General features: G+C 37.7%; 1 protein-coding gene across 4 annotated transcripts in view; it reads left to right on the forward strand.

The window, feature by feature from the left end:
* The window catches only part of Dip2c (DIP2 acetate--CoA ligase C (putative)), a 378,666-nt gene that overhangs the window by 326,418 nt on the left and 25,907 nt on the right, over window positions 1–26,341 (forward strand). For all 4 annotated transcript variants that reach the window (XM_085699206.2, XM_085699207.2, XM_085699208.2 and 1 more), the window contains 6 exons: window positions 496–617; window positions 1,608–1,719; window positions 1,810–1,919; window positions 5,785–5,915; window positions 17,824–17,992; window positions 20,478–20,648. In XM_085699206.2, the coding sequence (XP_085555332.2) occupies window positions 496–617; window positions 1,608–1,719; window positions 1,810–1,919; window positions 5,785–5,915; window positions 17,824–17,992; window positions 20,478–20,648 (815 nt within the window). The remainder of the gene's footprint in view (window positions 1–495; window positions 618–1,607; window positions 1,720–1,809; window positions 1,920–5,784; window positions 5,916–17,823; window positions 17,993–20,477; window positions 20,649–26,341) is intronic.

Raw genomic sequence — 26,341 nt, forward strand, 5'->3', positions numbered from 1 at the left:
TGCAACTATACTGGAAGAGTTGCTGGATTACTGCCTAGTATTTTCTTTATATCTGTTTTGATTCTCACCAGGCTCATTTTCCTCTAGTTATCCTCACTCACATGGCCTAAGATACACGTTAACACTGCTTCAGAGGCTTAAAGAAATGCCTACCCAAACTTTTATAGCTACAATTAATTAAGTTACTAAGGTAGTTCATATTGAAGTAGTAAAATTTTCAGCTCCTAGGCATAATCATACTATTGAATAGTTATCCAAAGAAATGACATATAAATGAAACATCTAAGCTGTCTTAGTATCTTGTGTCTTGAAGAACAAGCCACAAGAAAGTAGTTACTGAGACTTACCAAAAGGCGCAGAGGAATTTCTTAAAGGCCTTGTTTGCTTAACTGTCTGACTTTTCCCAGACTATAACTTTCACTGAGAAAGAGCAGTGGTGGTCATTAAGCAATGTGATTGGCTTCATGTGAGTTTTTCTGCTTTCCTCTTGTGTAGGAATAGACCTTATTGCTGCGTTTTATGGTTGCCTGTATGCAGGCTGTGTGCCAATCACCGTGCGACCTCCACATCCACAGAATATTGCAACAACATTGCCTACAGTCAAGATGATCGTAGAGGTAACCAAGGCCTGGGTAGGAGCTTGTGGGCCTTTCACCTGCCTGTGCTCAGTGGCAAGCTGTGAGTCACAGACCTAAAGTCTCCTGGGGCAGCTGCTAGCTGTGCTGTACATGTGGGTTTGCAATGAAAGTAATAGAATTGGAAATAGTCTGTCTCCTGGAAGTTTATCATCTAGCTTTGGGAGTAAGATCTAAGCTGAGCAACATGGAAGCTTTGACCAGCTGGGAGCAGCTATAGCAGTGCATTGACACTGAAAATGCCTCAGATTGGCTCCATAGAAAAGGTTTCATCACCAAACACTAAGAAGCAATCTAAATGGGAAAAAAATTTCATTTTCTTCAAGTTCCTTTCTTCTGAATCTAGAAAGTTATTTTCTTTGATTTTTAGAGTATATATACGTTGTTTTTATGTATAAGGAAGTTAAAAAAGACTAGCGTATGTGTTTCTCTCATGGGAAGCAGAATCCTAAGAAGCCAAGAATAGTCTTGGCCTTCTGGTGAATGGTCTTGATAGCTATGTGGGAACACTGCCAAGGAAGACACTCCTGCTAGAAAATATCTACAATATATCTGCTTATGTAGCTTTTGTCAAGTAAGCACATGCTGAGAAAGAAGCTTCTGATATTTTTCTTGGTGTGAGAGTAATGCTAGGACATTACTTAATCTCAGGAGTAGAAGAACCTAGCCTCTGAGTTTTTTCTGGTTGTGTACGTCACCAGCACTCCTGGCTTTGCCATACCCTATGTAGCTCTTGAGAACTAGTTTGGAAGTTCTAGCGGGAGAGAAACCCTAGAGAATGGCCTTCTACTACTGGAAAAGGTCATTCTCTTCAACCAGGAGTGAATTTGCAGCCAGATCAGCTCCACGTTTTCAGCTAGCTCTTGGGAATTTAATCTATGAGGAACACTAGGTACATAAGGGACGAGCACCTCCCAGATGTGTCCATTTCTGGTGTACATTCATTTTTCCCTTCTTGTCTCTGCTCCTCAGGTGAGTCGCTCTGCTTGTCTCATGACAACACAACTGATTTGTAAATTGCTACGGTCCAGGGAGGCAGCAGCAGCTGTAGATGTCAGGACATGGCCGCTCATACTGGACACAGGTTAGCACTTGGACTGGCTTTCTATGTGCATTTGTTTGTTATGGTCTTTAGTGTAGGCAAGTAGACTGATAGCTTTGTTTTCCTGTGCAGATGATTTGCCAAAGAAGCGGCCTGCCCAAATCTACAAACCTTCCAACCCAGACACGCTGGCTTACCTTGACTTTAGTGTGTCCACAACTGGAATGCTAGCTGGTGTAAAGGTGAGAAAACAGGTCTACCTAATGTGCAGACCAGTGATGGACAACAGACAAGCCATGCACTGATTATCCACTAATGTTATGTATGATTATGTTCTGTGATGTATGGAGAGACATGTGATATGATTTTCATAGAAGCTATTACATATGTGACCTTTCAGTACCTGAGAGCCAATTTTCAAATAATATGGGGAAAACTGGGGGTACAGCCCTTACCTGGCATGTTCTAACAATTGTTTTGAATTGTCACAGTCTTACTGCATACTAGAATACTATATATAATCTTCTTGCTTGCTGGTTCTCTACTCTTCTTACTCTGTTCTGCATCTTTGTACTGCCTTCTCTTACTTATCAAACTTGAGCATAATCATAAACTGAAAGATGGCTGCTTGGTGAAGCTAGAGTGAGAACCTTTTGGCTATCAAAGAGTAGAACTACTGATGTTACCTGGAGTCAGTATCCTCATAGTTCAGATGTCCCTCAGGGTCCAAAGCCTCAGGAAGCCTTTTTCTCTCCATCTTTGCCTTTGAGTCAAACTAGGACACTTTGAGCTGGTTACCTGTTAGTTAGCTCTCAGACTTAGTCTCTTCAGTGGAATTAGAGAGCACACCAAATTATCGTGAATATTAAAATTTTTTTTAAAAAAAACTTCCTGCAGAGTGGTAGTGGCGCAAGCCTTTAATCCCAACACTCAGGAGGCAGAGGCAGGCAGATCTCTGGGAGTTCGAGACTGACCTAGTCTACAAAGGTAGTTCTAGATAGCTGGAGCTGTTACATAGAGAAACCCTGTCTCAAAAAAAAAAAAACCAGCAAAAACAACAACAACAAACAATACCTAAATATCTTCCTAAAAGAAATATTCTCAGACCAAGATGAGTTAATTATTGTTATCCTTAAGTGAGCTTTGGATTTCTTCCTGTCAGAGCCAAAATAGAAACATAGAAACCCTTACTTCTGATTATTTTCATGGAGCATGGAAGTGGGAATCTTAATTTTAAAAAGATACATCTACATGAAAAAGATGCATCTACATGTGCATTACTTTCTGGTGACTCAAGTTAATTTATACACCATAGAAAAACTCAGAGAGATGGATAACTAGACTTTCTTTCAAACTCCTAAAATATTTTTCTAATTTTTAATAATGTGATGATGAACATGTGAAGAGAAGTATTTTGTGGTATCAGTTAATGAGACCCTATATGTTTTAAGGGCTGAAATGCTCAGGGGAATAGGGGAAATTGTCTGGCATATTGTCTGCTCTGATGTCTGCCTCTTTATTCCCATAGGGTAACAAAGACACCATTTTTCTCTGTAAGAAATTCTTATTCAATTTTAGCTTTTAGATGAAAGCATTTAGTTGCATACCATAAAAGTTATGGGTGTTTTCTCTGTAATTCATGCTATGGAATGTCAGGGTTCATATAAAACAGAATATGTTGTGCTATAACTGAGTCTTACATTTTACCCATTTAGTTGTGTTGCTTTGAACTTTGAATGGTCCTGTGCACTCTTAGTTGTATCTACCCAGGAAAAGGACACTTATTTAACATCAGCCAGAGCAAAATGACTCTGAAAGACAAATCTGCTTAGGTCATGCTGTGTATTAATAATCTCATAATGCAACCAAAATAAATAGTACATGGGTTTGAGGCTGTCTCACATACATTCAGAGATCTACTTTGGGGGCTTCTCGGAGTCCTTTGTTGCTTGGCCTCTGGGGGAAAATACTTCTTTATCCAAGTCTGAGGTTATCTAGTAAAAAGCAGGGATTCACACTTCATTTCAGAACACACTCCCAATTCAGGCCCCAAACTGGAATGTGCTTAGCAGAGATAGAGGGTTTTGTTGGTGATGGGGTTGTTTTGTTTGTGTGTTTTTTCTCCCTGTATTGTTTTTTTCTTAATCTGTTTATCCTCTTATCATGTGTTAAAACTACTCTCAAAACCTACCAGACTCCTTAGCTACCAGCCAGGAAGATATGAACAACCCTTTTCTCTGTCGATCAAGTTTGGCAAAGTGCTGGCAGATCTTATAGTTATCCCCATGTCTGAACTTTGCACTACATGATGAGCTCTTTGAGAGCAGATCTATACTTACTCATTATTATTTTTTTTTATAGAGAAATCTCTCTGTATTTGAGGCTGGCATAGAATTCACTCTGTGGCTCAGACTGCCTTCAAACTTGCAGCAGTCCCCTTGCCCAAGGCTGGATACCAGTGTACCACACCTGATTCCTGCATTGTTGTTTTGTTTAAATCTCTAGCACTGAATGCAGTGCCTTATAGAGGGACAGAGCAAGCACTCAGCATGGCAGCATTTACCCAAAGAACAGAAGGGCTATTTTCTGGTTCTGCATGGTGCCCTTTCCAGTGCATCCAGGCAGTAAAGGTTGCTTTGATTACTTACTTTGAGTGCGTGGTAGGAGAATTTACTTAATGTGATTCAAAGAGTGACAGGACCTTAGAGGAACATGGTATAACTATAGCTTTGTTTCCCCATTAAGCAGATACTATGGATGAGAGAGAGAGAGAAAGAAAGAAAGAAAGAAAGAGAGAGAGAGAGAGAGAATACATGTACATACACACACACGTATCTGTATATATTTTGCATTCTAGAGTATCTCTACACCTGGGATGAATTCAGTGAAGCAGTTCCATTAATACAGCCTTTCCCTAAATAGAACTTCTGACGTTGAACTGTCACTTGACAATCAAAGGAATCTGCATCCTCTTTTATCTCTTCTTCTGAAGTGTTGAATAAATAGATTGGGTTTCCTTCCTTGTGTTCTTTACTGGTTCTATTTATAAATTAGCACTGCAGTGGCATGCTACTTCATACTTAACTTGCGACATATTTTAAGCCATCATGTCTGATACAGCTTTCTATGCTTCCTTGCATCCTTGATTTCTCAGAAGTTGACTTGGTTATCAAGTTCTCAGAAAAACAATGTTTTTGTTAGATGCAAACTGTGATGTTTCAGAATCTATCACTTTGCGTATTGTACAGGATCTATTCTGCAATGGGAAGAGGGAAGGAATTACAAAGAAAGATCTTCACTGTCTTCCATGCAACACAGAGACCGAGTTTGACTGCCATTTCATTGTGGAATGGTCATATATAATAAAGACCTGAGTGTCAGCAAGAAGGTTAAGGTTTTACTTCCAAAACTCCCTAACATGGTTTTCAGCACATTCTTTCACTTCTGAGCCAATATTATTTAAACATGGGATGCCATGTTTAAATAATGTCTGTATATCATGGACAGGTGCTGTAAGAGTCCCTGAACCTCAGGGAGTAATAAGGCCAAGTCTCCACTGCAGAGGTGGGCATGAAGCCTCTACCTTCTTTATCTACCTGCAGGCATTTTTATGGACATAAGAATCCTTGCTTTTCACATCCAAAGCTTTCTTGTTTTCATTGCTGGAGTTACAAGGAGGGTCAAGAAGTTTTGAGTGTGGTTTATATGTTCAAAATGGAAGCTCTCTAAGTGTAGTGACTGTTGCATGTAATCCACACAACTCAGAAGGTTGAGGTAGAAGGATTGCCACAGTTAAAGGCCAGTTAAGTCTTTGTAGTGAGTTCCAGGCTGCCTTGAGTAACACATGTGAGACCATGCTTAACACCCATACATTACCCACACACCCTCAAAAAAGGAGGGAGAGTAGGAAGACTAATGGGAACATCAGCACCTACCTTTCCAGAACAATGTGACTCAAACTTGCTATAGTTGTCACTGTCTCTAAAAGTATCCTTGGAGCATTTATTGTGAGTTAGCATAAATTTAATATGGGCTTGTTGTTCCTCAGATGTCACTGGATGCTGGTTATTCAGACACTTATTTTCTTACTGCCTTTCTGTCTTTCAGATGTCTCATGCAGCCACCAGTGCCTTTTGCCGTTCTATTAAGCTGCAGTGTGAACTTTACCCTTCTAGAGAAGTGGCCATCTGCTTGGATCCTTACTGTGGGCTTGGATTTGTCCTCTGGTGTCTCTGCAGGTAAGATTCTTCCTTAACATCCTTAAACTGATTGTTTTTCGAAGAAAAGAAGCCTTATACCTTCCTTTCTGGGATCTTTGGCTGCAGCTGAGTACAAAAACCCTGACCCTGTGCTTCTCGCTGAGGCGCCGTCTCAGAACCAGAGTGTAGTAACTCTGGCACTTTTCCTTTCTACAGTAATTGGATGGCACTTAAGGAAGTATCCAGTGGGTAGACTGTGCTTGCTAAGGTGTAGGCCAGTGTCTGTTGCAGGTTAATGTTTCTTACCATCAGAAGACTATCAGATTTGAGTCTGAAGCCCTTAACCCTGGAGTCATGCCTTCTGGAAGTTGTCAAAATTCTCACCTCCGCTGGTCTTTTTCCTAATTTTACTCAATGGTAGCCTTGGACTGTGGAGGAGTACAGAAGCAAGGCTGTGAAGCTAAACTCATCTCTCTGGTCATTGCACTCTGTCCTACTACCAGCTTGGTGCTGGCTCTTACAAAATGCTCAGCAAATACTTACAGAATGAATGAATGAATGATAGAATGGAATATATAAATGGCTCTTTCCTGACTCTTTTTTCCCCTTAATATATCTTTTCTATACACATTTTTTAGAAATACAGAATAAATACAAAAGTAAGTATATATGATGTCACACACCTGTAAGTACAGCACTTAGAAGGTAAAGAAAGGAGGATCAGGAGTTCATCTCAAGCCTCAGCTACACTGCAGGAGGAGGATCAGGAGCTCAGGCCAGCTTTGGCATTGTAGCTTGTTTGAAACCTGTCTGGAGATGTAAGAGCCTTTCTCAGAAAAAAAAAAAAACAAAACTGAAAAAATGTATCTGTTAACTGTACCACTTAATCAATGGGGCCTCAATAGGTATCCAGGATTAGCAAGAGGGCACAGAGTCTTCCATAGTATATTTTCTAGTGCAGCATACTTTCTAAATAGCATTTTGTAGTACATATAAGTGTATAAAATATATTAACTTAGGTACCAGTGTTCTCGACCCATCTTTTGTGACTATCAACAAATTCTCAGTTTTTTTCTTGTATTTTTCTGTAGATTGATTTTTGTTGTTGTTGTTTGTCTGCTGTATATTATTTTATGTTATTTTGTGTAACTTTTGTGTGTTATTTGTGTTTTAATAAAAGTACAAATTTTTATGCATGATATTTATGCTTATAAATTTTATAAATATCATTAGTACTGTTGTATAATTGAGGTTGTATTATATGTAATTTCTCATTTTTTCTTATTAGTCCTTGATGGTTCTTTTCTTACAAATTTTAGTGTATTCATAGTATTTAATATTAATTTAATATTTAATTATTCTACTGAAGCCTAGATGTGTATGTTTCAAAACCACATTGTGTTGAGACAATTCAGATTTTTGATAAAGCAAATAGAATTGAAACAATGGCATGCTTAATGGTTTTATGGGCCTCAATACAGATGGAATTACATTGAGTTTTTTTAGCCCTTGGGAGAGAACTCAGAATATTCCATTCTATCAGCTGGGCCCATGTGCCTGAAGCCATCTGTGTCAGCTAAGAAAAAAAGATAGAATCTGTTCTGAACATTGTCTCTCTATGTGGACTATATTCATTTAGCAAAGGACTCGTCAACATATAGTCAGTAATGGAAGACTTTTTGATTCTGCAAGCTTATCAGGTCTCATCCCCACAACACCCTCAAAGAATGGGCTTGTTCCAAGAGAATATGTTCTGAATTTGAATGATCTTCAAGGGGTTGCCTGTGATGTTGAGATAGCAAGGAGGCTTTATTAACAGATGTTCTTTCAGATCCACTCACAAGGCTCACAGTTAAAGTTTTCTGGGCTGGGGGATGGCTCAGTTGGTAAAATATAGAAGACATGAGTTTGATTCCAAGAACCCAAATTTAAAAAAGAAAAACTAGATGTGGTGGTACATACTAATAATCTCACCACTAAGGACTGGGGGGGTAGAGGCAGGTGGTTTCTTGGTGTTCATTGATCAGCCATCCTAGCCTCCTTGGCAAGTTCTAGGCTAATGAGAGAGCCGGTCTCAAAACAACCCCCACGGTGATTGGTGCTTAAGGAACAGTAGCTGAGCTTGTCCTCTTACTTCCATACATACGTGCACACATAAACATCTTCAATGTTTTGCTGATTAGTTTCCTCTGATCTGAATCAGTAAAGGCAACTGTGTAAATATAAACAAAACAAGATGTGTAAACTTCTATTTTTCAGAAACTTGTGCAAATAGATCACAAAAGGGCTTGCTTTTTTAAAAAAAAATCCATGTGTGGTTATAGATTCACAATCACTAATAAGAGTTATAAAGAATGAGAAGTTTCCACTCTTCATGCAAGTCAGCATCTGTGACTAGGCACTGTCCACTTTTAAAGTGTCTGTATAAGTATGCAGGCAGCACAGGGTGGGTGTCAGAATGAAGGAGCAGGACATTGTGGGTATGAAAGCTTAGGTGGTGGGAGAAGAGTATTCACATGGTGAGGTGACTGGTGCCAGCTTTGATAATGAAGTGGTAGGAGGACGAATAAGGGACTTGGCAGCGGTGGAGGAGACTGATTTTTGCAAGGGGATTAAAAATAAATATAAATGTTTAAAGTGATGAAACTGGCTTCTGGCTATAGGTGCAGAAAGTACAGTTAACTCTGGTATTGCATTCAGTTTTGTGTGTTAGCGTGAATTTGTGTTTTCCAACATGCATCAAGTAGATTTAAAAATGTGGGTGTAGGAGGCTCAGTGGGTAAAAGTATTTTCTCTACAAGCATGACCTGAATTTAAATCTCTAGCACCGACATAAAAAGCTTGTCATGAGTACGTGTGTCTGTAACCCTGGCATTAGTGCATGGAGAGGAATGAATTCAACAACCTCATTAGCTATTCTGTCTAGGTAAAACTGTCAACTTCCATTCAGTTCAGTGAGAGAGCTTTTCTCAAAGCAGTAAGGCAGATAGTGGTAGAGGAGGATGTCTAAATTTGGCATGAGTGTGCACATACACACATCTGCACATCTATGTACCACATGTCCACACATACACAGAAGTATGAATGTCCTTTGTTCATGGATGAATGTATCTTATGCATTCCTCAGCTCTCTTTGAAAGGACCTAAGAACAGCTATACTCCAGTAGCAGTTAGCACAGATTTTAACCCCATTTCACCTCATCAATAATTTATTCCTATAAAATGCACTTAAACTTCTTTCAAAAAACAGCTTACTTCCAAGCTGGAATGAAGTATGTGCAAAATGACCCTGAAATATTATTAAGGAACCAACCAAAGATTTGTGAGGTCATGTGAAAGTGAGAGATATTTTGAAAGGGTCCCCTCTGGGAGAACTGGGGACAAATTGTGCACCAAAATAACAGTTGTAACAGATTATAACATTTTAAGTCAAATAGAAAACTCTCCAATTACTGAGATTTAATAAGGTGAGCAAATTGAAAAGTTGGTGAATAAGAATTTATAAAATAGTTTCCACAAAACAGGTATTCATTGCAAAGGGCAAAAGAGAAGTTTCACAGTCAAGAATCCTCAGGGAAGGAATCAGAGGGATTGTCATCAGCAGCAGTGGGTGAAATCCTGCTCCACATAATGTGCTGCACAAGGAAAGCAACTTCATTCTTGCCAAAGCTGATCAGCCTGACCCAATTCTGTGGAAACATCAGGCACCTATACTGAGGAACACAAAGCCTTTCATCTTTACAAGTTATGGTGTCTTGAGAGTAAACGAACCTTTAAGGTTCATCTGCTTCAGGCAGAAAGCACCTGAGAGAGGACAGTGTAAGTGATGTGGGAATCTGAGCTAGATCCTTCACTGCAAAACTTGTAATCAGGACAGCTGGTGAAGATGAATAAGCAATGAGTTTGCATGGAAGAAATGTATCTGTTTTCAGATTTTGACAGTTTAATTGGTTTATAGAGGAAATTATTCTTGGTTACTGGAAACCCTCTCATACTTCCTCCCCCACTGATATTACTTGAGGTTTATAAGGCATGAGTGTAACTCAATATCAAATTAAGTAAAGGAAAAAGGTATATTGACTGTATTTGACACCTGTCTATGACTTAGTGCCTGTTTGAAAGTTAAAAAAATGTAAATATAAATGGAATATCTATCTATAGATGGATATAGAGAAATATTTATCCTAAAACAACTTTCAGTCATGGTATTGAATATTATATTAAAATTAATTGGTAAATTGAATTTGATAAATTGATAAATGATAAACCCATTGATAAATTGGAATCATTTTAAATATTACTAAAGTTATGCATATTGTTTCAAAGTATATATAGAGAGATGCTGGGATGAAGCTCAGTGGAAGAGTACTCGACCAGAATATTGCAAAGCCCTCAGGTTACTGTACCTACTCAAGAAAGTATATCAGATGCTCATATTTATGAGTTAGAATGTTTAATGAAAATATTAATTTTGTTAGAATGGATCTGTTGATTGAGTATAATCTTCACCAACCCTTAGCAGCCTTTATTGTAGAAATGGAGAAAGCTGATCCTGGAAACAATGCTAAGAACTCCTAGTAGCCAACATGATCTTGGAATAGAATATAGAAAATGTGGAATATGATCATAGTACAATGGTACTTGTGTATGAAGATGTCATGATGAAGCATTTATTTTGCATTATAGCTAAAAATAAAAAGGTAGCATACTAATATCTTGTACTGGAAGGGGGCTGCTTGTTCATCCCGGCCACCCAGAACCAAAATAACCACACAGAAATTATATTAATTAAAACACTGCTTGGTCCATTAGCTCTAGCTTCTTATTGGCTAACTCTTATATTAATTTAACCCATTTCTATTAATCTGTATATTGCCACATGGGAGTGGCTTACCAGCGAAGATTCGGCATGTCTGACTCTAGCAGCTCAGTGGCGTCTCTCTGACTCCGCCTTCTTCCTCCCAGCATTCCATTTAGCTTTCCCTACCTACCTAAGTTCTGCCCTATCAACAGGCCAAGGCAGTTTCTTTATTTATTAGTGGTAATCACAGCACACAGAGAGAACTCCCACATCAGTACCTCTCTTTGCTTTTGATTTGTTTGTTTGTTTTGTTTTGAGTCAGGAGTGGGGCAACAAAAGTCTTGTCAAACAGGGATTGGTACTGTCATTGCTGCAAGAATATTGGCAACCAGTATACACGTTAGGTGAGCTATCTTTAACAGTCTAGAACATCTGGTACTTGTTTGTCTCAATTTTAATTGGTCCCCTGCAGTGTACAGTTTGTGGTTTTCCTAGTTATTTATTGGCTAGCGTAATCCCAGTATTGTTAGCCTGCAGCCTGTTGTGGCTGCACCAATGTGAAGTTAGGCCTTCTCACAGGCTAGACATCTTCCTGCTTCAACCACCAAATATTGCAGGCATATACGGATGGGGATCATAAATATTCATGTAAGAGCAAAAAGTCTAAACATTTTAGAGGAAAACAGATTAAATCTTCATAGTATGGAAGTAGGCAGAGAAATATTATTAAATATTATGCCAAACTCATGATACATGAATATTGATAAATTAGACTTCAACAAACCTAAAGCTTTTGCATATCAAAAGACACAGTTGTGAAGGTTCTGCCTTGTAAAAATCAAAACTGCAGTCTGGGAAGCATATTTGCAAATTATCTCATGTAGAACTTTAAGTGACTTTAATAAACTCTCAAAAACTTAAAATGAGATGAACAACATTTAAATATGGACATGATCCTTCATAGGTACTATACCAAAAGAATGCATGTAGAAAGGCCAGTATGTACATTTAAAAGATGTTTAGCATTAATTAGGAAAGTGCAAGTTAAAACTGCAGTGACATATACTTTATACACACTAAAACATATATAAGGCAAAGGCAAGGGTGGGGCACAAAGCTGTAGGACTCATGTTTTTCTGACTTAAGATATATATTTTAAATTGACATAACTACTAGTGTGGGAAATTGCAATTCTCATATATTCTTGATGGAAATGTAAGCCAGGGGAATCACAATATACCACTGTGTAAATGTTGGGACGTGAATGTACCCTGTGATCAAGCAGCTCCATTGTTAGGCATCTACCAGGAGATGGGAAAGTTGACAATTCACAAGAAGACTTGATGTCATCACTCCCAAGAGGCTTAGTCAAAACCTAGACACCCCTCTGTCTGAGTGAACCATGGTGTAGATGGCCTTCAGAAGCATTAAGGTTAAGGAATGCCCAATAAAGAGTTCATGTGCTACATGATTAAATTGTATGAAATCATAGAAATAACATATTCATAGCCATAAAATAGTTGGCTGGGCAAGGTTTAGAGGCAGAGTTGGCTACACATGGATATAAGAATGGCTTTTAGAGTAATGTGAATTGTGAATGGTCCACAGAGCACTGTGAGACAATTGTATGACTCACCAGAGTGACTGAGAATCATTTCGTTCGTGTTTAATTAACATGGGTAAGTTTTGTGTTAGGCAAAGCATACACAAATTAAGCTGGTTTATGGATTGGTTGTTTGCTTGGTCATTTTATTTTTTAAAAAAGTTTTCATACAATACATTCTGATTACATTTCTCCCCTACCCTCAAACCTCCCAGATCCTCCTTACCTCCCTACCCACCCACCTCTATACCTTCTTTATCTTTCAAAAAACAAACCAAAATCCACAAAATAAACATTAAAAAAATAAGAGAAAAACAGAAACCAAAATATGTAAGCAGAAGACCAGTAACACACACACAAAAAAAAACCAAACACAACAAAACAACAAAATGAGACAGAAAGTCTAAAAAACTACCCTTGAGTTCATTTTGTTGTGGTTAACTACTCCTGGGCACGGGGCCTACCCTGAAGTGTGGTTAGTATATCAATTGAGACTCCACTGAAGAAAACTCATTTCTCCTTTGCCAGCAGGTATCAATTATAGATAGCTTCTTGGTTGGCAGTGTTTATTTATTTTGAGACAGTCTTGTTGTAGATCATGCCAGACTCAAAATTTAGGAGATCTTTGTCTCCTTGGTGCTGAGATTACAGGCTGTGCCACTACACCTGGCTGCAGCTTTCTAAAGAAGAAAGCTTGCATTTGGGATATCTGACAGAGGATAGCCCACACATCTCTTCACCACAGACCTGCTAATTACGGAAGCTCAGCCTAAGGGTATCCTGGGAGAGTATGTGGCTGTATTATTGAGAGCCAGAGATGGTGCAGTTGTCACCTGTTTGTATGTGGGTTGTCAGGTTAATAATCTGAAATCCCTTAATTGCTAATATGCAAATTAATATTATAAACAAAATGTCTTTTTCATTATTTGAAGCTTAGTTCTAACCTAGAATAGATCAAGTTTCAGAAAAATCTTATAAAATATTTTGTTCTGTATTGGTAACCTGATTCTAAGTAGGTTGATCTTGGCCATTTGAGTATTTATTTATAATCACTTCTCAGAAAAATCAGTATGCTTAAAAATAGTTGTATCAGAGTTTGCTGTATGGTTTGATAAGGGCAAATCCAAAATCCATGTGTCAGGACAGAGGACTCAAAATAGGGCAATGGTTGCGATATTCCACAGCAGCACTGTGTTGACAACTTGGCAATTATTAAATGTCGTTTTATTCTGTGGTACAAGCCTGTACGGGTTATGTATTGTGTATTGTCATTTGAATTCTGCCTATGTCTCAGTGTATCTGTCTGTGATGTATGTATGTATGTATCATGTGTGTGTTGGCTATATGGATTTTTTCTTACTTTTGATTTATCTGGGATACTAAAGAGGTCAGTCAATCTGTGTATAATTTTCAATAATGTGCTTGAAATTAGATGGCCCTAAATTCACATTCTGGGACCAAGGTTTTTGTGTGCTAAAACTCAGACCAAACAGTTCTGGTGCATATTTTTGAGAAATTGAGTTGTTGGTTATTTGTATTTAATGCTCTTCAATTTGTATTTCCTTATACTAGCATTTTCAAAATTAAAATTGGGTAATATGGATATGGTAGATTGACAGAATTAAGAGGAAAATCATTATAAGATTATACACCTCAGTTTTTATTCCTGACGACATTGGGTTCAAATGTCATTAAACCCATTGTCTACGACCAATTGTTTGAAAAGTCCTTAGTGTGAAGGAGTAGCTGTTTAAATCTCAGCTCAATAAAAAACCTCTAAGAATATCTAATTAAGGTAGCATTGTGAACCTTGAATCATGAATGGGCTGAATATTCAGCATTTAATATTAACAGAAAACACCATGTTCCTTTGCTTCTCGGGGTAGAAAGACACATAATACTTCCTGGCGGGTAATTATGATTTTGGGGATGTATAATGTAGGCTTGTTAGAGCTTAGGCTTTTGCTGGTGTATGATCCTTGGCCTTGAAGTAGTTCTTTTGATATCCATAAAACCGAGGTAAATTTTTTATTTATTATGATTTCTGCTCAGTGCTACCTTATGGCATCTAATTGGAGATAACACTTTAGCTAATGAGTAGGGCTCTAATTCCAACTCACAACTAGTTAGAGTCTGTAAGCTTATCCTGACGTGCCAGCAAACCCAACTGGAAAATGGGTCTTTCTGGTAGCAAATGGAATCTTAAGTTCCAGTAGAATCAGTCTAGTTGGGAATACCCTACTTCCCTGAGCATCGTGGGAAAGGCTGCACATTTTTAGGAAAAAGACTAGAATGAGGTCATCGTGCAAACCCCTCAAGCCAGAGAAGAAGGATGGAATGTCTGTTTTAGCTGTGGTGTACTCTGGAAATATCACCCAATCTTCAAAAATTGTTAATGGGTTGGAGTGAAGGGTCAGTAGTTAAGGGCACATACTGCTCTTGTAGTGGACCCAATTTTCTTTTCCAGCACCCATACCAGGCAGTTCACAACTGCTAACTCCAATCCTACAAGGATATGATGCCTCTGACCTCCTCAGGCACTGCTGCACACATGCGCATCTGTGCACACATACATTTAATTAAACATAGAATATATTTTTAATGTACATGGAACTGAATGAGAAGAGGAGGCATATGTTAATCCCTTAAATGCATTGTGAGAGCTAAGTAGACATCTGCTTTGCTGTCAGATCTAAAGTAAGTTTCTTAAAAGATTAATTGGAGAAATATATAGATATACTTTGAAAGAAACAAATGGTTTGTTGGAAGGCTCATCTTATGTTAGCTTTTGGAACTAGTGGGAATCTGAGTATAAAAAGCTTTGGTTCTGGATAGAAAAACATCTGGGTTTAAGTTTGCTCTTAAGAACTAAGCTAACCTCACATTTTATTGAATAGAAAATGGCTTGTAACAGATAGCTGTTTGGATAGTATATAAATCTGCTATGCTTTTAGATACACCTGTGTAATGTTATTTGAACTCTGTCAAATAACTTTAATGTAAAGTGATCTTTAGAGATGGATATATGGCTCACAACTGAAACGTAATACTTGACAGTCTCTAACAGAAAGGTTACCATAAGTTCACGACCAGCCGAAACTACAAAGGAAAACCTTGACTCAATAAAACCAAACAAAAACATGATCCTTAATAAATAATTTCCCAATGGCAAGTCAGCAAAAATATATCCTCCTATTGTCTATTGAAATTAATTTACATGATATTTTACTGATTATGATATATTGACTATAAACATTTGCACATTTCCATAGGGAAAGCAAATAAATATCACAGTGAAGTATCATTTCATACTACAGTAGCTGTACTGAAGCAGAGAATACTAAGTGCTGGCAAAGGATACAGAGAGACTGGGATATTGTACATCCTAGTAAGAATGCAAAATTAACACAGTCAGTGTAGAGCATAATGTTAACATTTCCCAAAAAGCTAATTACAGCGTTGCCCTGTAGTTCAGCCATTATATTCCTGAATATATGCTCAAAAGAATTAAGAAATATTCAAACAGATGTTGGTATAATGTTGTTCCTTACAGCTTTACTCACAGTAGCTGAAAGGTAGATCCAAGTAGAGTATTTATCAGTGGAGAATATGTAAACACCATGTTATGTGTACACCCAGTTAAATAGTATCCAAATGAAACTTGGAAGGAAATTTAAGACACACACACACGGCTATGTGAGCAACCTCAAAATCATTATTCTAAGTGAAATAAGCCATACCAAAATATATTTGCATAATTCCACTTGCAGGGAGCATCTGGAATTGCCAAATTCACATACAGAAATAGAGACCAAGATAAAAGGGAGATGTTGAAATATTTTTTATAAGGGTACAGAGCTTCTCTTTGAATGGAGAAAGGGCTTGGAAATAGATAAGAGTGATGTTTGCACATCCTTGTGACTACAATAAAGTCTGCTGGTGTATATACGTGGAATTGCTTAAAGAGGAAAGTTGAGGCTGGCTGGAGAAATAACTCGGTGGTTAAGCACTGACTGCTCTTCAAGGAGATCCAGGTTCAATTACTAGCACCCGCATAGTAGCTCATAACTCTCTGTAACTTCAGTTCCGGGGGATCTTATACCTTCTTTTGACCTCCAAGGATGCACAAACATACATTCAGGCAAACATTCATATATATAAAATAATACAATGAGTTTTAAGAATGATGAAGTTAATGTCATATATTTTTTGCCTTGACAACATTTTAAAAGTCAAGGCAAAAAAATAATATACTTAAGGGTGGCAGGGCATGATGAGGTAGAATGTGCTCAAAGTACATTCATTATACACTCATATGGAAATGGTCTTATGGAACCCAGTATACTAAGAATTTTAATTTTTTAAGTTTTTCTTTATTTTGTGTTTATGGGTATTTGCCTCTATACATGTCTCTGCGTGACATTTATGCTTGGTACCCATGAAAGCATGAAGATCCCCTAGAACTAAAATTACAGACGACAGTTGTGAACTGCCACATGGGTACTAGGTCCTTTGGAAGAACAACTATTGTTCCTAAATGCTGAGCCACTTCTTCAGCCCCACGATAAGAATTTTTAAAAAGATAAAAAGAAATAGCCAGTTTAAATGAAAACATAATAATAGTTTAAAGTCTGATTTTCCTACTTTGTATGCACCTGATCTTTTCATTCTCAAATTAGGAACTGCATTGAAAAGGTCATAGGAAAGAACGTTGTTTGCTTTATTTCTGTTTTACAAAAATAAGTAAAACTTTGAAATGGAGAAATAAAGAGAGAAATGAAAATTTGCCACCAATGCCCTTTTGTTATGCTTCTGCAATGCTTCTCTATGTGAAGGATCCTGTTCAAAGTAAGTTTGTGAGCTCATTGAGTTTCCTTATATTTCTTGAGCCCACTTGGCCCTCTGCTTAAGGTTTTGAAATTTTAAAATGAGATTGGCCACTTAAAGAAATAATAGCTTATGTTAGGAAGATTAACACACACATGCATACACACACACACACACACACAGATGTGAGTTTTATCTGTGAATTTTTATATAGCTAAAATATCTATTTAAATCTCAGAATATTTATTTTGGAGCTTTTATTATAATCAATATTATTAACAGTTCAAGTTAATTCAAGTGATAAGCAAACATTTAAAATAGAAATATAAACAAATACTTTATTTTTTTAATCCACACCAATTACCTAATCAATTGATTGTAAATTGAAATATATTATCTGTCATTTTCCTATATGTATTCTCAAGTATAAACATAAAGAAATAAGAATGACTGTCCTTGTCCTTCTGGTTGGTATGTTGGACATATTAGAGTACAGACTGAAACTAGGAAGACCATGTGTTTGACTTCATTTGATAGTCCTAATTTTCTTCCTGTGTGGTTTTTTTTAAATTTTTTTACATCTGACTTTTCTATTACATTTATCTTGCATATGATTACATTGCTTGAAGTGGTCCTGTTTCTCAGGGTGAATGTTACTCTCTCTCTCTCCCATCTGCCCTGGGTCCTAGCCCTGATGGCCTATTTTGTCTCTGCAGCGTATACTCGGGACATCAGTCCATTTTGATTCCACCCTCTGAGCTGGAGACCAACCCTGCCTTGTGGCTTCTTGCTGTGAGTCAGTACAAAGTCCGGGATACCTTCTGTTCTTATTCGGTGATGGAGCTTTGTACCAAGGGGCTGGGTTCACAAACAGAGTCCCTCAAGGTAAGCAGCCCTACTAGGGCCTCAATGCTCACCAGCCCTCAGGCCACTCTGGTCTTGAGAAAAGACACTCATACACTGGGTGAAGCCAGCACAAAGAGCTGAAGTGTGATCTGTTTACAAATTGATTTGGGGGAAAATGAAGTTTTAGGTTTTCTCCTTGAATAGCTTACCACTGCCACAGATACTAATAAGCAGGACTGTAGTTTGTCCTAAATTCCTCCATCAGTGTTCAAGACATGCTAAATTTTTCTGTTTCTATCTGACATTAATATTCAAGTAGAAAGTTTTAAATTTATACATTCATCTTTAGTTTGTTGGAAGGCCTTTATTTGAAGGTCTGTGCTGTAACAACAACTAATTTTGCAGCCAAGTGAACAGTGTTTTAATTTTTACTTTTCTTTTTCTTTTTGATTTACACTGAGAACAGTATTTCCCTCTATTTAAACTGAGGGCATTTGATAGACATGTTTTCATGGTAAGTTGAATAATCATTATTAAGAGGGAAAAAATAATGCTGAGATCTCTCTTGATAGTATTACAACCTGCTATTCTCTGTCTGTGCAGTGTGTCTGTGTCTGCAATTATGTAGGTTATTTATGTTTGTGTGTATACATATAGTGAAGAAGAACAAAGTACATTTATCTCTTCTGATTTTTTTCCTATGCAGCCTAGTGCAATAAAACAAAATATGAAACTATGATGTTAAACTATGTAAATAAATGCAATTTTTAAAAATTACTTATTTACATAAGTAAGAATTACACAGTACAATTATCTCTTAGATCCATCTGTGTTGCATTACATAGTGGCCTGGTGCATTTTCATTAGCTTTTTTGTTGACATTACATAATAATAACTATTACAATTGAGTGATAACCAAACACTTTACATTTCAGTTCATACTTGCTGCAGCTCTGGGAATCAGGATATGTTACTATCTTCCTTTTAAAGATGAGAAATTTAAATTCAGAGGAATTAAACAACCTTTCTACCCACATTCCTACACTTGAAGAATTATAGAGATAAATTTTGAATTGCTAGTTGGAGTTGCTGTTGTGACACAGCTTCTTGAACCTTCACAAAATTATAAGTAGTATTCATAGTTTAATTGTTCTTATACAACTTAATACATGCAGTTATGGATTATACAGAAGGTCTTAATGTCAAAATTATCTTGAAATCTGGAAGTGTAGTCCTGAGGTGACGCGCATAAAACCCTTGTAGTTATCTCTCCTGGGGAATGTTTGAGGGACTAGTCTGGGTAATTCCTGTGTCGGCTGCTCTGCTTTCACCCAAGCCAGCACTACTCACCGTGCACTACCACCTCAGCAGAGGCCTTTTTGTGACTGAGGCACGCTGGCTTTAACCAACCAGTGTTGTGTTCAGTTCATTGAATTCCTACTTCCGTGCTTTTCATTGTATAGTGCAGCTTTCTATATTTGTTGCAGAACTTGAGAAATAATTAATGGTGTGTTTACTGTAGAAATGGAAATGCACCTGTTAATGAAAGTTGGTCTCAACTTTTCGAGTCTCATAAGATGTAAATGGAGGCTGGGCGGTCATGGTGCACACCTTTAATACCAATTAAAGGTATTTAATACCAATTAAAGGACCCAGAGGCAGGCAGATCTCTGTGAGTTTGAGGCCAGCCTGGTCTACATAATGAGTTCCAGGACAGCAAAGACTACAAAGTGAAACCCTGTCTCCAAAAACCAATAAATAGATAAGTAAATATTTTTAAACAGATGTAAATGGAGAACTGTCATTACGAAGTTGTCTAAGCACTTTAGTTTTGCCTTTCTGCTTAAATATATTTTAATATGTACATTTTAAATAAGTATAAACATTTTAAAATATGTTTAAACATGTTTTCCATTCCCATGTGAGTTATTTTTTAAATGTGTATATGTATGTGTATATGTGTACATGCATGTGCACTTGCTTGAACATGCTACATGTTTCCTGGTACCTGTGGAGGCCATAAAAGAGTGTTAGTCCCTTGAATCTGGAGTTACTGACAGCTGTGAACTATAAGATGTGGGTGATGAAACTGAACTGGGGTCCTCTAGAAGACCTGCAAGCACTCTAACCACTGAGCCATCTTTCTAGCCTCATTGTATGTAAATTCTTGTTAGGTCCTTCCCAGAAGAATGCACAGTAATGCTTGCTCTTCCCAAATGAGAGTGCTTGTTTCACCCATTTCCTTACAATTCTTGTTGTTGCTTCAAACATGTTTTCAGTGACATCTTGACATTTTGAATAGCTGTGTGGTTTTGTCCTGTGCTTCTGTTGTTTGTTTGTTCAGCTGGTTGGTTGGTTTAGTTTTATTGCACTAACCTAGAATGGCTTATAGAACATTTAGATTTGATGGTACTAGATTGAAGAACAATGTTGAAGTCTCATCATTCCTGTGGGATTCTGAGTGAAAGGGTGTCTAGGTTACACATGTTGAACACTTTCTTAGTGTTCCTGCCCTTATTTCCAGGCACGAGGACTGGACTTGTCCCGAGTAAGAACCTGTGTCGTTGTGGCAGAAGAACGTCCTCGAATCGCCCTTACACAGTCTTTCTCAAAGCTCTTTAAGGACTTGGGCCTCCACCCACGGGCTGTTAGCACTTCCTTTGGCTGTAGAGTGAACCTGGCAATTTGCTTACAGGTAAGTTCATTGAAACCAGTAAGTGTTGTGTCAGAAGAGTGAGCCTCAATGACAAGTGCACAGTGCAGACCTGTTGAGTGAATTTTCCTTGGGCAGGTGCTTACCTGCAATAGACGCATTTCTTTTCATTACATAGATGTGATTGTTACACACTTGTCTTTTCTTAATTGGAGACTACATGTAGAGCCATTATTCACAGAACTTACTCTGCCCTGTCATGCTTTAACTTTGACACAAGAGTAGCTCTTGGCCAAAATTGGGCTTTTAGACTTTTATTTTAAAAATTACATACAAGAAAATCATCTGTCTGTGGTTTTCAGCCTTGTTTATGCTATGACCCTTTAATACAGTCCCTCATGCTATGGTGAACTCCAACCAAAAGAAATTATTTCATTGCTTCTTTATAACTGTAATCTTGCTACTGTTATGAATCACAATATAAATATCTGATATGCAGAATATCTGACATGCAACCCTTATGAAAGGGTCATCTGTCTCCCAAAGGGGTCAGGACTCACAGGTTGAGAATCGCTGATCTATGTGGATTCATATGTAGGCAGTAATTTCTGGAGGGAAATTTTCATTATGTTGAGCAGGTCTGGGAAGTTACTGCTGCCATAGCAACATAGAAACAAAAAGTCTGCATTTTTATGAAATAGCTGGGAGGGAGGCAGCTCTCCAAAAGAAGCCTGGCACTGACCATGGCAAAGGAAATGGTGGTGGTTTTCCTTTTCTTCATTAGTCCACTTCTTGGTTCCCTTCACTATTCCTTTCCTTTTTTGATACCCTCACCTGTGAAGGCTTGGAGATGCAAGATTAAGAATGCCAGAAAAGAGTAGATGAGCACCCTCTTTGAGTGCTTCCTGTCTGTACCTAGCAGTCTTCGATGGAGTGCAAGGTGTTCCCTGAGCACTATGCAAAAGATGGACTCATAGCAGTTTCAGGAGAGCAAGTGACTATCAGTCCCTACCTATACCTCTGTACTATACCTACCTATTCCTTTGTACTCACTGTTCCTGCCATTGATACTCCCAAAGAGGGCTGCTGCAGTCTGCTTCTGGGTGAACCTCAGAACGTCCTTATCCATGATAGATGCTTGGATTTAGCAGTTATGCAAAGGGGCAAACAAATACACACGGGCACCTCTGAGGAGATCAAAGGAGAAAGTAGCTACAAACAGCTTGTGAAAAATTACTTTGTATGTGTTTCCCATTGCCTTCTTTTTTCTCTTCAAATTGATTGTATACTAAATTCCACTCAAAATCCAAATTCAATCTTCTCCTATTATTAGAAAGTCTTTCTTCTTATATGAATCTATCTTGTGTTATTTTTTTAGTGTTCAAGTTTTTATATATTCTCCTATATCAAAATGTGATAAATGTGAAGGGTGGTGTGTGTGTGTGCGTATACACAATGGAGTATGCTTTAGCATACTTTAGCTTTAGACTAATGAAATTACATCATTTGTAGGACAAGCATAAAACTGGAGATCATTATATTAAAATTAAACTAACCAGTTTTACAAAGACAAATATTAAGTATTTCCTCTCATATGTAGAATCTAATTTTGGTTTTTCCCTACAAAAAGGGGTATAAAAATAGAATGGAGTCATTTTTGGAGAGAAGAGATAGCAGGAGGGGAGGGTATCAAGAAGGAGTGAAAGGGATGAATGTGATAAAGTATATTGTTTGCATGTATGAAAAGGTCAATATTATTCTGCCCAGATAGCTAGTAACAGAAATGTACAGCTATTGGGTATAAGGAAAGGAACTTCGTCTCAAGAAAGAGTACTTATTTAGGTCATATTATTTGACCAGTTTGCTGATGTTCTCCAAGGAAAGAATAAAATCCGATTTTATCTAGAAACAAAATCAATTATTTTTCTATTATCATTTATTGGTTCTCATACATGATTAACTATGCATTGTCCTAGAAGTGGGAGGCACAAAAATCTACCTATTACAGGGATGTGCAGCAGTAGCACAATGGGACACCATTGTGATGGCATATTATTGAGCAGAACAACCATGAGAGAGGGCGTTGGTGGGAGCAGGATCTTGACCACAGTAATGCTCACAAATGAGAGGAGGGGAAGCTGTGAAGGGATTCCCCATTAGCATTAATTACTGCAACAAAAGGGAAAGCTCTGTGGCTCTTTAAAAGACTAAAAATTTTCAGATAAAGGCATGCAGTGAACATACTTATTAATTCCCTAGTCTTTCATTTTTATTTGTCCACCTAGATGTACAGTGTTTTAAGATGTCTTACAGAGAATGAAGGTAGTGTGTATATCTTTGCCCTGAAGTGTCTGGCTTATGAGCCCCTACATGACTTCTTCCATAAGCGATAAATAGTTGCTGAAGAGAGAAAAGTCTTCAGCGGGGCTGCCTGCAAGTTCTGTAGGCAGTTCTGGGAATGTTGTATTTGAAAGTCATCGCCCATGATGAGGTGGGCTTTCTGGTGATGCAGTTGCCTAAGCCATCCATTCTCTTATGACTCCTCACCTGATTCCTTTAAGTAAACCCCAATAGACTCCTTGATTCAGTAAGCTAAACTTGGAATCAGTTCATTGGCCATTTGTTTGTGTCCTCTTTGGTGTAAATAGACATTTGTTCATGTCTTCCCAGGAGAAGTTATAGAACATAGAGTTAACATATTAATTCCAAAACTTAAATGTGTATATACATGTGTACACACAGAATTATACTTTTACCTTAAATAGGTTAATTGCTTGAAATGAAACATTGTGTAAGATCCAGGCAACCTGAGTAATCCTTGCTTCCTATGCACCTAGCACCTAATGGTTATCTGATAAATATGTTGAAAAAATGTTGAGCAAGTAAAGTATTGATTTTATAATGGGAGATAGTAATGTACTTTTACTTTCTTTTAAAAAAAAAAACCTCATAAGTGTGGCTACTAACTTGAACTTTATCATCACCAATAGGTGTTATGGCCTTGTTTGTGGGTCTTGGAAAAATTTTCAAGCATTTTTGTAGTTTTTCATTTTTTCCATGTCTTCATTTAATTTTTAGCTAGATTTTTCTTTTCCAAATGTAACTTACTATTAAGTTAGAAATATCAAAATGTCTGATAGTAGAAATTAAAGTAAATGATACACAAAGGAAAACAGCCCTGCGGTCTCTTGTCAAGGACCATTTGGACCAGATTTTGCTACAGAATTAACTTTTGTATGGCTGAGGAGGTAGCTCCTAGGTAGCGTGGCATATATAGAATGTACGAATTCTTGGACTTTGTACCCTGCATGTAAGCAGGCATGGTGGTGCACACCTATAATCCCAGCTCTTGAGTAAAGTGGGTCGAAGATGAGACACTTAAGATGATCACTGGACACTAGTGTACTGCGACCAGTTTAGGATGTATTTATAATTTAAAAGCATTTTTTTATTTAAAAAAAAGTTATTGTCTTTTTGAAAAGTAACAAGAGATGTACCATTCTGGTACTTCCCAGAAGGCTGTGTGGGTGGGAGGGACAGCGACTCTTAAGTTCTCATACATTTAAGCCTCTATACCTCAGAAAAGGTGGTCCGTCTATGCTCTTGGTTTCTGCCACCCAAGGTAAAATTTACCAGAAACTAACTGGTGATAAAGTTCTTTCCCTTGGGATATATTTCTTACTTTCAGTGAGATGAACAGTCAATACATAGATTTTTTTTTCTTTCCAGAAAGTGTGAGTATCTTTTGTTATTGAGGAGGATAAAAGAATAAAGAGTGACTTGGTCAAAGGCAGGTACTTTAGAGTGGGTGATCACAGAAGTTTTTGGAAAGATGTCAGTTTGCAACATACATCATATTCACAAAAATGATGGAACTGTGAAAAATATCTAGGTGATAGTAAAGGAGTAAGGGGCGGTGCATAAGCTCTGGGGAAGGGCTGTTCACTGGATATTCATGTTCTGTTATTTTATAAAATTAAAGATTATCTAACGAAGCTACTGAACAAAGAAAGCCCATGAAGCACATAGTTTGGAGGACAGAAATCTTTATCTTGATCCCCGTAGTATTTTCTCTAGAACAAGAAACAGTGTGAAATAAGGTGTGAGGAAGATCAGTGTGCGAAATGAAACAGAAAAAGCTAAGATATTCTTGAGGTTTTCCCACCTTCTTCCTAAATGTTAAAGATGGTGAGAAAACTAAGGCTTCTCTTTGGAAGACCAAAATCACCAGCGCACATAATATTAGCACATCAGTGGGAGTGTGTGCTGTCAGTCGATGGTTGTTTTTGATCACCATACTTCCATCCCGTCAGTGGATAATCAGCTAGTTACAATGACAAGATTTGATCTCTCTAAGACAGTAGTTAAGCAGAACCTTGTTCAGGCTCGAACGGGAGCCTCAAGAATGTGAATTTGGGCTTTAAAAAGTCTGCTCCTTGGAAAATGCTTTGTAAAATTAATGATGTCATTTTTAGCCTTTCCTAAAGGCTTTCCTAAAGGCTTTCCTAGCCTTTTAGACTTTTATGGGCTTTATAGATTTAGATTTTTTTAAAACTATAGAACCAAAAGGCCTGAATAGTGACTTGAATACTCAAAAGATGAAATCATGTTTTTTTTTCCCCTCTAGTGCTGAACAGACACTGATAAATACCATTTAAAATGTATCTGAGGGGGCTGGAGAGATGACTCAGTTTTAAAATGCTTGCCTTGCAAGGATCTGAGTTCAAATCCATAACCCACTTTAAAAAGAAATCCAGGCTAGGTAATACGTACTTGTAATCCCAACACCAAAGAGGTAAAACCCTGGAGAATCTTAGGGCCTTGCTGACCAGCCAGCCTAGTCTAGTTGGCAAATTTCAAGCCAGTGAAAGACCCTGTTTGTAAGAAAAGTGGACAGTATCTGAGAAAGAATACTTGAGGATGTCCTTTGGCTTCCACAAGCCTATCTATAATTGTATACACATATATACAAATATATCAGATAGCATGCCATTTTAAAGTTTAAAAGGGAGCCAGAGAAATGACTAGGTGTATAAAGGTGCTTTCTTACTGTCAAGACTGATGGTCTGAGTTTAATCTCTAGGAACCATGTGGTGGAAGGAGAGCACTCTCACAGGTTGTCCTCTGATCATTACACATACACCATGGTACATGTATTCAGCATTCTCCCCACACTGTACACAATAAATGAATGTAATTTTAAAAATTAAACTTTAGAAGGAATAAAGTATGAGTCTGTTTTTATTTTACAAGCATCTTCTTCACCCAATTATTTTCAGTACCCAGCCTCACATATCTCTACTGTGGTCAGTCCTATGTTGAACAACCTTCTCTTCTGTGAAGTTCATCCATGCCTTTGCTTGCTCATACTTTTATCTGCAATGTTTTTGCTAAAACTGGCTGTTCACCATCTGCATAGCAGAGGCTCTGTCCCCTTCCTGGTCCCTTCTGAAACCTTTCAGACTCCATAGGTGCAAGGACCTTCATTCCTCTTCCTTTTATTCTTCACACTTTCTGTCATGTCTTCTGTAAGCAGTTGTGCTGGGGAACAACTTCACTAATGACCTTCTTTAGGATTCAACACACTCTCATATACACTGATGCTGTCATTTCTGAGCAGGAATTACATTGTATCAGCTAAATGAATACTTGCTTGACCACAGCTTAGTGTCCCATCTAAAAAACATAGCACTTCTGAATTTCTCCAAAATTCACCCGTAGTGTGATTCCTCATA

This window comes from Myodes glareolus, chromosome 14, assembly GCF_982192425.1.
Source record: "Myodes glareolus chromosome 14, mMyoGla1.1, whole genome shotgun sequence".
NCBI lineage: Eukaryota > Metazoa > Chordata > Mammalia > Rodentia > Cricetidae > Myodes > Myodes glareolus.